General features: G+C 48.7%; 6 protein-coding genes across 6 annotated transcripts; 3 read left to right on the forward strand and 3 right to left on the reverse strand.

Moving 5' to 3' along the window:
- Positions 1 to 1,283: 1,283 nt before the first annotated feature.
- On the forward strand, positions 1,284 to 3,679 carry Pdw03_3585 (Protein phosphatase regulatory subunit Gac1, putative; the record flags this gene model as incomplete). The annotated part of the gene is made up of 5 exons (XM_066100533.1): positions 1,284 to 2,943; positions 3,005 to 3,029; positions 3,095 to 3,149; positions 3,202 to 3,497; positions 3,592 to 3,679. The coding sequence occupies 5 exons, from the start codon at positions 1,284 to 1,286 to the stop codon at positions 3,677 to 3,679; spliced, it is 2,124 nt and encodes a 707-aa protein (XP_065955933.1).
- Positions 3,680 to 4,846: 1,167 nt separating this feature from the next.
- Pdw03_3586 (Histone H4) lies at positions 4,847 to 5,468 on the forward strand (the record flags this gene model as incomplete). Its single annotated transcript, XM_014676541.1, has 2 exons — positions 4,847 to 4,856; positions 5,167 to 5,468. 2 exons carry the CDS (start codon positions 4,847 to 4,849, stop codon positions 5,466 to 5,468), a joined length of 312 nt encoding a protein of 103 aa, XP_014532027.1.
- Positions 5,469 to 5,995: 527 nt separating this feature from the next.
- Positions 5,996 to 7,001, forward strand: Pdw03_3587 (Porphyromonas-type peptidyl-arginine deiminase superfamily; the record flags this gene model as incomplete). The annotated part of the gene is made up of 2 exons (XM_014676540.2): positions 5,996 to 6,097; positions 6,165 to 7,001. 2 exons carry the CDS (start codon positions 5,996 to 5,998, stop codon positions 6,999 to 7,001), a joined length of 939 nt encoding a protein of 312 aa, XP_014532026.2.
- Positions 7,002 to 9,679: 2,678 nt separating this feature from the next.
- Pdw03_3588 (Acyl-CoA N-acyltransferase) lies at positions 9,680 to 10,366 on the reverse strand (the record flags this gene model as incomplete). The annotated part of the gene is made up of 1 exon (XM_014676538.1): positions 9,680 to 10,366. One exon carries the CDS (start codon positions 10,364 to 10,366, stop codon positions 9,680 to 9,682), a length of 687 nt encoding a protein of 228 aa, XP_014532024.1.
- Positions 10,367 to 11,335: 969 nt separating this feature from the next.
- Positions 11,336 to 12,916, reverse strand: Pdw03_3589 (Mitochondrial carrier protein, putative; the record flags this gene model as incomplete). Its single annotated transcript, XM_014676537.1, has 2 exons — positions 11,336 to 12,787; positions 12,881 to 12,916. The coding sequence occupies 2 exons, from the start codon at positions 12,914 to 12,916 to the stop codon at positions 11,336 to 11,338; spliced, it is 1,488 nt and encodes a 495-aa protein (XP_014532023.1).
- A 390-nt stretch (positions 12,917 to 13,306) lies between these two features.
- On the reverse strand, positions 13,307 to 15,040 carry Pdw03_3590 (Mitochondrial substrate/solute carrier; the record flags this gene model as incomplete). Its single annotated transcript, XM_014676536.2, has 2 exons — positions 13,307 to 14,719; positions 14,771 to 15,040. 2 exons carry the CDS (start codon positions 15,038 to 15,040, stop codon positions 13,307 to 13,309), a joined length of 1,683 nt encoding a protein of 560 aa, XP_014532022.2.
- Between the last annotated feature and the right edge of the window lie 1,011 nt (positions 15,041 to 16,051).

Raw genomic sequence — 16,051 nt, forward strand, 5'->3', positions numbered from 1 at the left:
ATTTATGATAAGTGCATCATTTGTTGGAAGATCGATTTGGATGTTTTGAGGATCGTGGGTAATACAAAAGGATGAACGTCAGGTCAAAAACAGGGAACACAGGTTGAAGCAAAGTTAGTGTACATGGGACCTCTTAGCGCCTGTGGGCTGATGTAGGCCATTAGTACACTAATTTGTCACACTAGGGGGAAACTTCTAGTGCATTTATAGTGAGCTCGCAATTTGCAGGATCGTCGGGCTCGTGCGAATAGACCACCTGTCGGAGAATTCGGATAAAATAAAGACGCGGAATTAGGGGCGATGGTGAGATATCTGGTAAGTTTAGGATGTCCACGGATATCTAGATGGGATATCAACTGCAATCGGACAATTGACCATGGAAGGTAGAAATAGAAACAAAGTACGGAGTAATCAAATTTAGTCAAAGAAAAAAAAAAAAGACAAAAAATTGCAAATGGAAAAGAGCGAAAAAAGAAAACAAGAAAAAGCAACCAGGGAGTTATTCCCCACCTATACGGGACGCATTGACCTTGGTGGTATCGAAGAGTCTATGCAAAGTAGACGCACCTAGACAATCATTTGATGGCGCTTGGATAATCATCTTTATTTGTCTTGTTCCACTTTTTTATTCAGGGATTTCTGGTTTCTGATTTCTCTTGAAAAGCTATAATACCGGATTCTTATCTCTTTTGCGAATGAGATTTTCTTTCCACCTCCCGGCTTATCTTTTTTTTTTACGGTCAGAGTGGAAATGGCTACTTGAACTCGCCACTATATCTTCTTTATCCGGTACTTCCAAGGTACCTTTAAAAATCACCTCTTTCCCTTGATCGCGGCTGTGCCGGGAGCTTGCTATTATTATTTTTTTTTTTTTCATTCTTATGTACATCTTGTCTTTTCTCTATACAATTTTTAAAACGGTTCCGTTCAATACTTTTGGCCTCATTGCCTCTTGATGTTCATACTTCAAGGTATTCACGGTATTGAGAAGCTCCCTCCCAAACCCAATTCCCTTCCAAGTGACTTCTTTTTGGTGTTGTCTGTGAAACCTTGAATTTTTCCACTGGCACCTTCCTCAAGTGTCACCCCACTCCCCTGTGATGAAATGGCATGTCTTTCCTCGCCTCTTGCCACTCCTTGACCTCCGTTGCCACACTCTGAATTCAATGAAGCCTTGCTGACAATAAAGCTACTGCAGGCACTTGATTGTGATTGAAATATTACCTAGTCTTTGTTATCTACCTTTCATCCCCTTCTTGTGTTGAAATACACAAGTCGGCCGGATGCCATACACGGCGCCGTTGAAGACGTTGCTCTCTGCGCAGCATATTGAATACTCTCGCCCAACCGAAGAATCCGGTGAGCGGCCCGGTCTGGCGTATCCTTCGTCGGAACGGGTTCAGAATCCTCGATCATATTCCTCTACCTCCTATACCCGTCGCCATCGGAGGAGTCCTTCGAACACCAAACCAACAGTGCATACCGCTCCAGAATCTCCGGCCCGGGCCTCGCCCTCTCTCGATCCACCTGCCTGTCTACGTCAGTCCCCACCACCGATAAGCAATGCTATAATTCCCCCCGGGGCGGTAATCTCACCTCCTGAATCTGGGACGAACTCCAGTGATGAAGAATCACCCCACAGGAGTGGCGAGGGTGTCAAGTTTGACGAGCTGGAGGCTGCCGTTCGATCAATCAGATTGAGGAGGGAGAGTTCGCCGGAAAGAATGGATCCATCAGACCACCTAGGAACAGCGCTTCAGCACTTGTCGAGTGTACCATCAGCCACGGGGGCGAAGCCCACTCGGCCCAAGCTCCCCCATTTACCATTGTCCAAAGAAGCTCGCAAGATCAGTCATTCTCGATCATCCACAGAAACCGCCATCGAATTGGCTCGGGAATCGGCGCTGACTAGCTCACCTGAAGAAAGTGACGTGGAGATGTCGTGCAAGCCCCTAATGGTCCGTAAGAAGTCAGGTGAGCTTGTTCGGCCTGCTCTTCGCCCTTCGTCATCACGGAGACGACCATCCAGCATGCCTGGTACGCCCGTCTATTCCAAAGCGGTGCACTTCGATTCCCACTTGGAACATATTCGTCACTTCCTTCAGCTTGACAGGCCATTGGCTGTCAGCACGGAAACATCACCAGTTGAAACCCATGACAACAAGGCTGAATTTCCCTTTGGCTCTGCTGACTCGGGCGATCTGTCGTGGGAATGGGAGATCAAGCTCTCCAATTGGCCTAAGGATCCCTCATCGCGTGTCACTCGTCCTGTGCGCCTGGAGCGGTTGTTCTTATCTGCTGATAAGAGCACTTTGATCGGCACGGTTGCAGTTGCGAACATCGCTTTCCACAAGAATGTGACGGCTCGTTTCACACTGGATTATTGGAGGACTACCTCCGAGGTTGCAGCGGCATACTGCCATGATGTTCGCCGCCAGCAAGCTGCTGACGGGTTCGATCGCTTTTCGTTTGACCTCAAGCTGAATGATCAGGCCCATCTGGAGACTAAGACCATGTTCATGTGCATCCGCTACAATGTGGAAGGGCAAGAATTTTGGGATAACAATGATTCGGTGAACTACCAGGTTGATTTCCACAAAGTCCCTAAAAACCCAACGAGCAAGTCGGCAAGTGGCGGATCTCGCCCTGCTCTGCCGCGCAGCCGGTCCTTCACCAGTTCTCATGCCACTCGGCCGCAACCCATGCCGCATAATTATGATTTCTCCGACATCAGCGGCAAGACGCCATTTACGAACCCTTTCAACGGTGCGAATGGTGCACCCTTGACTCGCACGCCCTCGGATGATATCGATGCGGTCGCGCCGCCCAAGCGCCGTGAAAACTCCAACCGTCAGGCATTTGGAAACCGGTACGACTTCGGAGCGTCGCTATCTGCTGCTATGCGGTCAAAAGCGCCTCTGGATCGGACTGCTCTGACTGCCCGTGCGAGATCTGGGGAGACCGTGGTCCCAGAGACCTCTAAACCGACCAAGAAAACTCCCAGTATTGAGCAGGGCCATGGTTCCCCAGTGAGCGATAATTTCCGCACCGGAAGTCCTGTGGTCAATCTAAAACCTTCCTCTTTGGTATCTAGCAAGCCACAGCTCGAGTCTTCCGTGTACCGGGAGTTGGTCGATAAGTACTGCTTTGTAAGTTTCATAAGAGCCAATCACACTATAAGAGTCAACTAACCTGCTATAGTATGGATCTCCGCAAGCATCGAACCAGAAGGCACACCCACCAATTTCGAGCGGCCGTGACGTTGAGGCCCCAAAGCATATCTCTGCACCAGCCTGTCCTTCCTCTGCACCAGCCTGTCCTTCGCCGCCGCTTTCTCCTCGATCTCCTGCTCCTCTCGCTGCCCCTGTGGCCGAAGCACCGCGTGCTTCTGTTAGCCCACGCGCCTCTCCACTGCCCTCAGCCTCCCCCTTGGATTTTCGCTATTCTTTTCACGGCGGGTTTATGAATGACCCTCACTCTCCAGCGGTTATCAGAGGGTGAGTAACATAGACTGTTCCATGACAGCTACCCACCTGGCTGCGATCCCATCCGGTCGACCTTCAATGCATATTGTTGACGACTTTGGTGAAGGGGATTTGATAGTCCTTGCGAAGAACTTGACAGATCTGTTGGCTTTCTTTCGACCGCTTTGATCCCAACATGTATCGGCGCACTCTGATGGATGGACTTTTTTTTTCTCTTCTTTTGTCGACTCTCTCAGCATTATCTGCTCTACCCGCGAGCGATATCGGCCAAGCAGCACCTGTGAGCGATTGTCTGCGATGCACAATAAACCGCGGACGTTGCGTTGAAACATTCGCTGCGTGGCTCGCTACCAATCGTCGAACTTATTCTCGACGCGGTCGCCCCAGCTATTGCCTGGCGCGGCCATTCTCACGATTTTTCTTGTTTATCTCTCTGTGCCGTTTTGGCCACGCATGATGACGCTACGATTTCTTTTCCGAGGCATTTTTCGATTCCTATTTTCGATTTTTTTACTTTTCCTTCCTGGATGGCCCTTTCTTTTCAACGCAAAAAGTTTGAAGTTTGCCCGCCTCAGCTCTTGATCTCGATGCATTGCCCTTTAAGGTTTTCTGACCGCAAGGTGTTCTGGCATTTTTGTCTTCCCTGCCTTTTTTTTTGCTTGTTATTCCGATTTGAGTTCCACAATACGGTCTTCCTTTTTGGTTGGACGTGGACAGGGACGCAAAGATGGGAAGATGGCGATACATGACTGCCTCCTTTATAGGCAACGCGACGTAGTTTTGAAATCACACGAGACATGATGAACGCGACTGGATGTTTATTTTTCTTCGCTTGTAGCTTGCTGAGGTAGCAATTAGTAAATATGCAAAATCCTCCCAATAGCTGATAAAAATGCTAGCCACGCGTTGAACAGCGAAGGAGTATGTACTACGAACCTCCGATTCACTGGGGTCTTGGGTATACTTCCCGATTGGGCTAGCGCAATGCTCTATCTTATCATCACGTGGCAATTACCGTTGTCACTCGACGCAGGAAAATGCGGGCTCGTCGATGCCTGGTAGACGCGCTGGAAACCGACCCTTCATAACGCCCTTTTTCTCTCTCCGCCGCCCGCCAATCACCGCCGCATTGCAGAATGATGTTTAAACGCTCGCTTACCTAAAGCACTTACATCCCGGATCATGCGTCATCGCCTTTCCTATTTAAACTGCCTTCCCCCTCCATTTAGACATTTTTGAATTTTTCCCTTTCTTATTCTCCACGCCAACCCATCAAACGCGTCTTTCTCATCATCTTTTCGACAACACAGGCTTCAGTCCATCTCAATCTTTAAACCGTTCAATTTTTCACATCTGAAACTATGTCTGGACGTAAGTTTTAGTGTTGTTCTCTCGTGTTGCTGGCAGTATACTTCCTCGTCTCTATATGGTCGGCGAGGTGAAGTTCCAAAAATAAGAACTGGTGATGCCCCTGTCGACACATGTTTCATGCCTCAGGCATCAACTGCATTCCACCTTTCCTAAATAGGAAAGGACGTTCACCTTTCCGCATTCAACACAACCTCCAACCACCCTCAACCTATCTATACTCCCCTGCTCTTTATCCCGTTACTTAATTTGCTACTACGCCTCCCCTTAAGCCTTACACAAGTGACCGAACAAAACTAACATACATAAACAGGTGGCAAAGGCGGAAAGGGTCTCGGCAAAGGCGGCGCCAAGCGCCACCGCAAGATCTTGCGCGATAACATCCAGGGAATCACTAAGCCGGCCATCCGCCGTCTCGCTCGTCGTGGCGGTGTCAAGCGTATCTCCGCCATGATCTACGAGGAGACCCGCGGTGTGCTCAAGTCCTTCCTTGAGTCCGTCATCCGTGATGCTGTCACCTACACCGAGCACGCTAAGCGTAAGACTGTCACCTCCCTTGACGTTGTCTACGCCCTAAAGCGCCAAGGCCGTACCCTCTACGGTTTCGGTGGCTAGATTCGTCTTACGACTTTAATGGTCTTTAACGACTTTACCACTCATTCACTGCGTGCGAGGTGGCGGTCAAGGCTTTTTTAACAATGCGCTCTAAGGTGTGACGGGTTTTTGTCTTTTATTTTGCGTCAAATAGCTATGGGGTTAATGGAATTTCTTTGGGTTTTGCTTTTGTGCCTTCTGTTGTTGGGACTTTTCTTCTCATGGTTAGTGGACATTGGTGTCCTTGACAACTGGTTTCTGATAGGCTATCGGTTTGACTCTTGAGTTCAATACAACGTCTGCTATCAGCCATTTGTTTTTCTTTACGTAGTTTGTAGCAAATCATCTTAGTTGTTTAGGTATATAGTAGAATTGGCCTTTTATGCCGTCATTATAAAGTGGACAGTCACGGGCGGAGCATCGTCCCACGCAACCTTGAATCGGCGTTTAGCACAGCGCTCACAGAACACTCAATTTCTTCTTCCTAACTACAAAACCAACCCAGGCTCTTATGCTTGTTGTCTTTTGGCAATTCAGTTGTTGCAAATATGGCTTCATCTTCAATTAAAGCTAAATTTTTCTGCCCCCATGAAACTGCCCGTCATGCTGCGACCATTCTCGGGTTCCCATCCAAAGTCTCCATCGCCTCGGTAAATTACGAAAGCGCCTGTGTCGACATTGCTAATTTGGCATCGGTAATTTCGGCCTATGAACCAGTTCGACTATATGCACGACCCGAAAATGTCCAGAAAGCAAAGTCAATGGTTAGCCAAGCTATTACGAAATATCCGAGTAACACTTCGAATATCTCCGTCATTCCCTTTCTCACAAATCACCTTTGGATCCGCGATACAGGCCCTGTCTATGTATTTGGAGTTGACAGGTTCATCTACCAACGCTTTGCAATCAACTTTCGTTTCAGTGAATGGGGGAGGAAGCAGGACCTTGGCGCCCACAACCCGGAGTTCAGATGGGCTTGATTGGCCTGTAATGACACCTGAACAGATGGAAGAAAACGGAAGCTTTGCTCGCAAAGTTATCGAGTTCGATGTTCTCCCATCTCCAGTAACTCTTGTTGAATCGCAGATCCGGTTAGAAGGTGGGGCACTAGCTGTGGATGGCGAAGGTACATTGCTGGCCACTGAAAACAGCATTATCAACCAAAACCGCAATCCGGGTCTTTCAAAGACCACGATTGAAACAGAGCTGCGGCGTCTGCTAGGCGTTGAGAAAATCATCTGGTTCCCTGGCCGAAAGGACCTGGATGTCACTGATGTGCATGTTGATGCTGAAGTCAACTTTGTCCGGCCAGGGGTTGTTGTCCTCTCACGGCCCCATTCTAGTGCGCCTAAGGCATGGGTGGAGATCTATGAAGAAATCAGGGACATTTTGGGCCAGTCGGCTGATGCGAAGGGTCGTTCTTTCGAGGTACACGAAGTAGACGAGCCGAGCCCCAAGATCTTCGGGATCTTGTCTTACGATGAGCCAACCATAAACCATGAGAATTTTTCATTTCGTGAATGGATGGCTCATTATTCCTCAGTTCGGCGATAGCCGGCGAGATTAAGAGGCCCTAGGGCTGTTTCAAAAGCTGTGCCCTGATCGTATGGTTCGGCCAGTGTTTTTGTCTGCGCTTCCATTGGCTGGAGGTGCGATTCATTGGGCGACTCAACCAGTACTTTCCGTTGATGAGCATCCATGGGGATTTTGAAACAAAGTGTCAAACCTCAAATACGGCCTCCCTAGGCCATAAACAGGAACCTTGGTTTTTGTTATGGTCTAGTGGAAAAGTACGCTGTATTTCGTTCAACACAAAGAAACAACACCCCAAAATTAAAAAAAAAATTCTGGATGTTTCACAAGATCAGACACAAGATTAACAAAGTTGCAACGCCCGAAGAGGAATTTCGTACGCGGATCAACCGGCTACGGGGAAATCCTGGGGAGAGCGGGAAAAATCGGCGATCTCACTAGGTCACCTCGCTGAATTCATAAACTTCGATATCAATCTGGAAATTCAGTTGACTGCTACCTAAGTGCTCCTCGGTATCTATTACGATTTACTCACGCATTCGCACTAAGAAGATGGCGAAGACCTACAGCTCCTGCAACTTGAATGAAGAGATGTAGGTGCTAGTCCGACATGCACCAGGTGTAGCCATCTGAGGATTGGCTCCACCACTCATTTCACTAAGCGCGTGAGATACCCTCTCTGCCGAAGACTTCCCACATGGGGATTGGCGGGTTTCCGCCGTCGTTTCGCAACATCGCGCCAAATCAAAGGAATGCGATAGCCATGCCTCGTCTTCTTCACTTAGTGAACGCTCATCTTCAAGCTCGCCTCTCAGACACGACGAAGTTTGGACGCCGGAAAGTCCTGATATTATGATAATAATATCAGAAAAATTACTCGCTATCCCCACCAACTTCCAAACGATGTCAGACACTTTGCGCACTGTTATGGACGTGGAGCAATTCTCCGTCATACTTTCACCTTCCATATTTGGAGACCGTTTAATCTCGATATCCGAAATGACTGTATATGTTTTTTTTAACTGTTCGCTTCAATCCGGACCGAAGGATACCTCGCATTTCTAGGGTTGATGACAAACTACCAGAAGTCACCTATCATACGTCGGAAAGAACCTGATGTTTTCATGGCTGCGACGGGATTGCACCGCCTGAGAATTGTGAAAATCTCACATGATTACGATGCAGCCTACGCTCTCTTCCTATACTCTAGCACAGCCTATCGGTCGGAACTCCCTCATTTCAGCCAAACCATGGCTTCCCAGATTGATCCAGACCCCTATCATGGACACAATAACCATGTCGCCTATTTTGATCGACACCGTCGAGTGCTTAGGACACAGTGAGAACTCTATAATACGACTTAATCCTCAACCTCGTGTCATTGTCTACCGCTCCCTAGGCCTTTGTGCAACACTTCTCCTTCACCTTTACGACATCTGCGAATGTGGCTACTCCTTGAAGATAGAAAGTCCTTCTGCCGGATCCGAATCATACTCAGCCATCCATGGCTGACTGGACGAAGTAGAGGTGTTGATCCGACGCTGGCGGCCTCAAACCCCTCCTGGACCGTTCGACAGCTACGGTCAACATGCGGTTTTAGCAATAACGACACAAGCAAACCTGTCTCATCTAGCAGCTTTGTTGGTTCTCCACCGGCTGCGATATCCGCTAGGAATTGAGGACGAGGCAGCGTGGAACCTTTCTTTACTAAGTCAGCCATTAATTCAAGTAAATCTCCAGCGCTGTCTCTGGTGATTCCTCTGATGACGGGCATGTTTGAGATCCAGGGCCCGTAGAATATTTGGTAGAACGCTTGGTCTCGGCCTCATTCACGGTTCAAAGTGCATATATATCGCGGCTTCAGGGGTTTGTCCAGTTGGCTAGGGCATCGAGGGAGTTGGAATACAAAGGCATTTTGTGTGACTTGGTTGATACACATCTGCATGTTGCTGTGCCACCATAGCTGTGAGTTGGTCACGGCCACAGTGCTTTAATGGACAGTTTTGTTTCAAGCATGGTGGCGTGTTCCAACGGGCCAGATGACTCTGTTTATTAATTCGGCATCTTTCCCGCTCTTTTGAACATCACTCATTAGATATACTGTAAGTCACTGGCATCTTACACCTTGAGTATCTCAGTACAAGACTAGCGATACGTTGGAACGTTTCTGCAGAATTCGTGGCAAATTTGGGCACATACAAGCAGGGTAACAGCACTTCTCAGTACATTTTCCATTACTCTTACTCATTAAAAAACCAAAATGGACAACTCATCCTCGCATTTTCGTCTTTGCACGAGGACAGGACCTTACGCGGGTATGCCTGGGGGGGGGGGGGGGGGGGGGGGGGGGGGGGGGGGGGGGTTTACCTGTGAAATAAATATAACAGATTCCCACAATCTTCCAGGAGTAGGATGAAGAAGAGCTAATTGAGATTTGAGACTGGAAAAATGAACAAATCAAGACAAGTTCTCCGCAAATCATTAGTGAGAGTAGAGCTTCTCTCTGTGGTCTATTGAATGCAAGGGAGTCACCAAGCCAATCAGCTACCATTCAGCCATACAGATGCCCCCGAGTCAGACTCCCAAACTAGCTACCTTCAACTCCCTCCATGAGGAAAGCCGAGCCAAGACTCGATCAACCTGAAGTCATACGGCTGCCCATAAGGTACCGTCCGTCGGGCCATTATTGATCCGATGCTTCAGCTGGAGACTGGAGGAGTGCGTGCGGATGGATGCGGCGCGAGTCCTCTCAAAATTTCCCACTCGTGCTCCAACATGGACAAACTGACAGTATCATGCCAAGCGCGGCGATGGTATACAGCCTCACGTTCGCGACCTTCATCCACAAATCCAAGCTTTCTGTACAGCTTTAATGCATTCTCGTTGAACGAAAATGCCCCTATGGAGACTCTGTGCAGCCCAACGTGCTGAAATGCCCAGTCCAGTGCCCAGTTGATAGCTTCTCCGCCGTATCCTTTCCCCCGAAACCCGTCTACCAGCGAGATTCCTATCATGGCATTGCGATGGTGAGTGTAATGTGGGCCATGAAGACTGAAAAGGTTCACGTGGCCAATTGGGACTGGATTGGATGTGGAAGTAGGTTCAAGCGAAGTTGGAGTCTCAGTGGCGTTTGTCTCGGCTTCGGGGCCACTCTGCGGAGGGAGACAGATGACCACTCCTAGAATGGCATCTTGGAGAATTTTGATGAATTCTCCAGCAGAGGGTTTCGGCGACGGGTGCGGGAGACGTCCAGTACTCATTGTTTGAATTATAGGGTCATTGAGAAGATCATGGAAAAATGCTAGATCCGCTTCGGAGTTCTCTGGAGCTCTGTAGATGAGCCGGTTGGACTTGGAAAGGTCCCTGGGGGCTTGGGTTGATACCATCTTGGAGAATTCGAGAATATTGATTTCATTTGAAGTTCACTTGGGGATTAGCGATAGCTTTATACCAATGGGTGGGAAGTATACCGATTAATGATAACCAATCAACGTGCGAAGTTGATGCCAAGGTCAGCACTATCTCCATAGTTGGAGCTGATTCCTTGAAGCGTCATCCCGGGCTCCCGATTGAGATGAGGGGATTCGCTTGATTCAGACCCCCAATGAACGTTGACTCTTTTTCTCTGAAGAAATTACTTGAAGCCGGATGGTCCACTTATCTGTTTACATCCATCCTACACTCGCCTTTTGCCCTCTTATCCTTTGTCGTTTCTTTCATCAACTTCTAGGGACAGAGATATCATTTTAGATAATGTCTCGTCTCGGCAGATCATCGAGATCTAGGAATTGATGTCAAAATCGATATGGCTTAGGCATTTCCAGGGATAATAGATGCAACCGTTAGTTTTAATAAGGTGTTGCCACAAAGAGGCTCGATCTTACAGAGACTGGGATCTCTATAAATTTGGAAATGATCAAACTGGGGTTACTTGTCAATGCTCACTTTCAACTGTTCTTCGTTCCTTTTCCTTTCGCCTTCAAAGCACACATGGACTTGCACCTCCGATCGCATTCGGACCCTGCGGCCTTGATTACGTCCGAATTTGGAGAGAGAAGCAGACACTTGAGGAAATAGACGAAGATTCCGTGGCGGATATCAATGTGTTCATCTGTGGAACCCTGGTGAGAGACCACATCGATGGATAGAACAGTCTGTCGCGCTGGAGCAAGGGCTAGAAAAAGTCGAGCCGTCAGATCCTCTTAGATAGGACTCCGTTTGCGATGACCCAAGAAGCTAGATGGCTACAGAAGCCTAGAGATCATCAAATCAAATCACACTATATATACTTCAGTAACAAGACTGCTTAAAATTTTGCAAAAATTATTAAAACCACATCTTTGAGCCCTGGGAAGTTATTCTCGATGCGGCCCACGATCCTTCTCCCAGAACCAATGATAAAGGCTCTTCCACTCCACCGCTTCATCCTCAACATAATCACCAACCAGCTCAGCCGTCTCATTGATTTCATCAGAATCGGATGAAACATGAACCTTCAGGCTCGAAAATGCACCAATGCCAGTAGGCGCACTCCTGGTGGCATCAGCAGCGCCTGTGGGATAAGACGTAACACCAACAGCGTTACCGCCAGAATTAGCGTTCACCAGCTCCTCGGCGCCCTCCTTCGTTCTCTCCGCAAAGTCACGCGCTCCTTCACGTGCGATCTCGGTATACTCCGACGCCTGTTCGCGGGCACGCTGGATAAGTTCGTCTGGCGTGGGATAGCGACGTCCTAGCAGCAGAAGGAGATAGTAGCTCTTGACTATGAAGGCGTACACTGCATCTTTTGCGAGCATTGTAAAGCCGTGCGAGAAGAAGCCTTTCAGCACTTCACCATGGAGCCCGGCATAGAGTCCTTGTATACCATCTCTGCGGGCGATAGTGGCGACAGTAGAAAGAATCTCGGGGATGAGGGAGGCGAGAAGGGAGGCACGAGTCTTTGCATTTCCAGACTTAACCTTGGAGTCCGAGCTCAGTACTTGCGCTCTTGTTTTCGCGAGAGAGAAGGGGTAGGTGATCGACGAGGCGGCTACTTTGCTTAAGGCCGCCAAAAGGAATGTCAAAGCTGGAGGGGGCTTGTCGCGCTTAGAGCGTGGGAGGAGGGTCCGTTTGAGGAATTCATTGAGGAAGAACGTGAGAGAGGGATTCAGTGTGAGTATCAGGGTGGCCGAGTAACCAGACCAAAAGCCTAGTATACCCTTCTCAGCGCGGATGCGAGCGGCGATGTCACTGGTGGACAAGTTCGTCGCGTGTCTGCCATTGCGCGCCGCAGATGTCTGCTTGCGCGCGACAATATTGGATAGTGGGGTGGTGAAGAGCTTGGCAAACGAGCCAGCTAAGACCCCAACGGCAAGTTCATCGATTATCGGAAGGACATTATTTCTGCTCTTAGCGGCTCGCTCTACACCTACATGGGCGACCATCCTCTTCTGGCGGATGACACTATATGCAAGAAAGAAAAGGAAAGAATCCGCGACTGTCTTCCAGGTATCCTGCGCTAGACCAGGGTAGAAGCCGGCAATGCCTTGCTGTGCATATATCTTGCAGGCAGCATCCACCACACTGGTGTATTTTTCGTTGGAACTCTCGTCTTCATCTGATTTCTCGCTTGAGTCGCCGTCTTTCTGCTTCTGGGTCTGTAGACGGGCGACGATGACGTTGAGAGGGTAGACGACCACATTGGAGATGGCTGCGCCGACTGCACCTGCAGTTGCATTTCCTAGAGCAGGGAGTGCAGGGCCACGGAGAGCGGCAGATTTCCAGTCCGGGTCCTGGGCTTCGTAGCGGTAGGAGGGGTGATAGATGTCCTTAAATGCGTGAGCATGTCAGTACAATTTGATGCAGTGTAGAAATATGGGTGCAGACGTGCGGGGAAAAGAAGCGAGCTCTTCGGAACTTACCAGTTGAGACTCGTAGGATAGCTTAAATTCAGTCATGTCTTTGCTCGGGTTCGAGATTCAGCTCTGGGAAATCGACGTTATGCTCCGGACGAGACCCCTCAGCCTCTGATAACCATTTCAGACAGGACGTGCATGAGAAAAAGATTTCCCAAATGGGTTGAAGTGATGATAATTCCAGATAGTGGGAAGGATTCTCCACAAAGTGCGAACGTGATCTCTTTTGAGAGCCGAGGTCCACTGCCCCGTGTGGAGAGATTACGTCATGTAGATCGAACGATCTATAGTTACACCAGGCTCCAAGGCAGTCAATTCCTACATACTCTGTACTCATTACATATGAATGGGAATGGAATTGTTCCTAACGCCGCTTGATATCTCATCTGAATCCTCGCCTCTGTCTGGGATTAGTCCCTTCGGGCTGCTTCACTAGAGATCGAAATTCGTTTCCCCTCGCTGAGTGAAAGGATGTGCCCACTGGATCTCGCCGTCAAACCCCCAGTCAATCTTTTTGTCTGAACAAGATGCTTTTGAAGCACCGGTAATCCAAGATTTGACGTAATCTGCGGAGTTTTCAATCGTTGTCAACTTAACTCCCGCAAATTTTGTGATTTGGGAGAGGACGTCAAACAAGTACACGCCTTTGTCCTCAAACGGGGCCTCTATAATGATCTCATTGAGGCGCTGGAAATGGCAAGGCTCGGATGAGATGGGCAACATTCGACTGTAGAGACTTTCGCACAGCTTATCGGACATGAGGATAAACTCAAGACCATCGTGGATTTGGAAGATGTGCAGCTCCTCAAGTGATTTTGGAAGTAACTCGTGCAAAGGCTGTGCACTGTTGAATACTCCATCCAGGTCATACAACCTCAAGTAGCGACCTTCAAATGATGAGATCTTCTCCTCGGTCTGGACAAGATAGCCGGCCGAAATTCGTAGTCTCTTCAGATGAACAAGCCCCGATAGGTCGAGAGGCTGAAGATACAAGTCTTCGTGTATCTTTCGGCCACTTTGATTGAAGGAGAGTTCAAGACAGGTCAGGGTCTTGTGTGTGTATTGAAGCGCCTTGCTGAGATCTGGGACTTTCAAGACCCAATTCTTCTCCTTGGTCCACCCGCGTTCGTAGATGAAGGTTTGTAATTTGTAGGATTGTTTGAGTAGTTTTTGAAGGCACTCGGCGTCAAAGGTGCAGTCGCGAAGTTCGAGGTGAACGAGGCGATCGGCTTTTTGAAATCCAGGTCTCAACCACCGCAGTGCGTTGGTCCATTTAGTGCCGAAGACATGAGTCAAGGTGGAAATCTGAAGAAGCACCATAAGCGCGTCAATGTCAGCCAAGGGCCGGGTTCCTTCGACTTCGGTTTTCAGGTGAGTGAGCTCAGACAGCATCGGTGCGGGCAAAGTCAGAATGCCATTTTCCTCCATCATGTGGCTAGGGCGTGCACCTGCGATACTGATCAAAACACGTTCAACCAGATTCCACTCTGTGACTGGAGGATCATAATATGGATCCTCGGTCTCCATCTTGATCTCGAGGCACTTCAAGGCAGGCAGATAACCCAGAAGAACGGCCAGCAACGCATCTGACCGGGGTACATCAAGCTCAAGCGCTCGGCGCAGTACCGCCCTGATTGATGGATACAATGGTAAATTCATACCGGCGTCCATAATGATCTTACGTTCTTGTAAAGGGAGGGGTCGAAGAACGAGCTCTTCTCTATCAGGATGGTTATGACAGTGCCTGTGCGCGCAGCAAAGGTCGTGCAGGTCAGTCAAATCGAGAGATTTGACGAGTCTCGCAATGCAAGGGTTGCGGAGGATGGTAAGAAGAAATCTTTCAATCTGCATGTCCGGCATCAGAATGTGAAGATTCTTTGAAGAGAGGCGACTTACGGAACGACGATCTGCGGACCATGCCAAACCGGGCCAAATCCGGTAATTAGAAGGAGCTCCCAGAGAAACATGCGCGTACAGAACGGGCATAGTGATTTGGTATAATTGCCTGTTGCAGGCAGCCACATGGCTCAACGTCAAGGTGTCACGATCAAGGTAGTGAACAATGAGATTCTTGATTTCTGTCGCGAGGTCTTGAAACCCCGTTTCTGGTTTAGGAGGGGTTCGATAAACGAGGGGGAGAAGGGAAATAGGCACCAGGAATGCCATATTTGATAAAACTGATCTCTGGCCTCTAGGTGGAGGAAGAAAGAAAACTCGGCGGTGGATGAAGAAAGATGACAAGGTGGAAGGGACGAGATTTTATGCGCAACATGCCACATCCATGGATATAGCAGTCGCTGAGTCGCCATCACGATTTCTTAGTCGCCTTCGCGGCTACTTACATCGTCAGATTAATCTTTCTTCTCGCTTACCCCAGAGCTGATTACATAGTTGTAGCGTCGTGGTGCTCCGATAAATTTAAGAAATGGAATGCTGCTGGTAAGGCAAACCCAGCAGAGGCAATCACTGCACTCAAGAAGGTAAAGCTGTCTCTTCGTCGTGTGGTAGTATAGCAATGTGCTAAGGCTTATAATAAATTAGATCATCCCTTTATTCAGTTGTCTGAACGATAACGAACTGGGGTATCGAAACCGCGATAGATGGTCAATCAAGAGGAGTCATATGGCAAGAGATCCGTGGCCTCCATCGCAACCCTTTCAAACCGGGGCTAGAGTTCAAGCTGGCGAACTCTTTATAGATGCTTACGTTCCGTTTCCTCTGGCGGGGGATGTAGATAACCATGGTTTGGTCCAGCTGTCTGAGCGAAGCCCCCGAGGAATCGGGACCGCAGCTAAGTTTGGTGCTATGAGCACAAAATTTGAGAAGTTGGGGGGAAAAGCTGAAGACATGAGTACATCGAGGGAATCAAAACCACTACGCTAACCGTGATGTATCTTAGGAAGTTGTGACCAAGTATTTATAGGTCCTTATAGATTCCTATCGTCTAGGAATCTCTCAGGCCAAGTAGGCAATTTTCTGACTCATCGTCATTGTCGAAATATGTAGTGGTAGCTGCGTCTAGTCAAAATAGGACATTCAAGTCTCGGCGATGACCTTGGAAGCTACTGTTTTTCACACTCTTGATCGTATGCATCGACATCTTATGTACGAAGCCATGTATTACCAAAAGCTGGCAATGCTTGAGCGACAATGGGGACTCTATCACAACACAGGCTA

The sequence above is a fragment of the Penicillium digitatum genome, chromosome 1, assembly GCF_016767815.1.
Source record: "Penicillium digitatum chromosome 1, complete sequence".
In the NCBI taxonomy this organism is placed as follows: Eukaryota; Fungi; Ascomycota; class Eurotiomycetes; order Eurotiales; family Aspergillaceae; genus Penicillium; species Penicillium digitatum.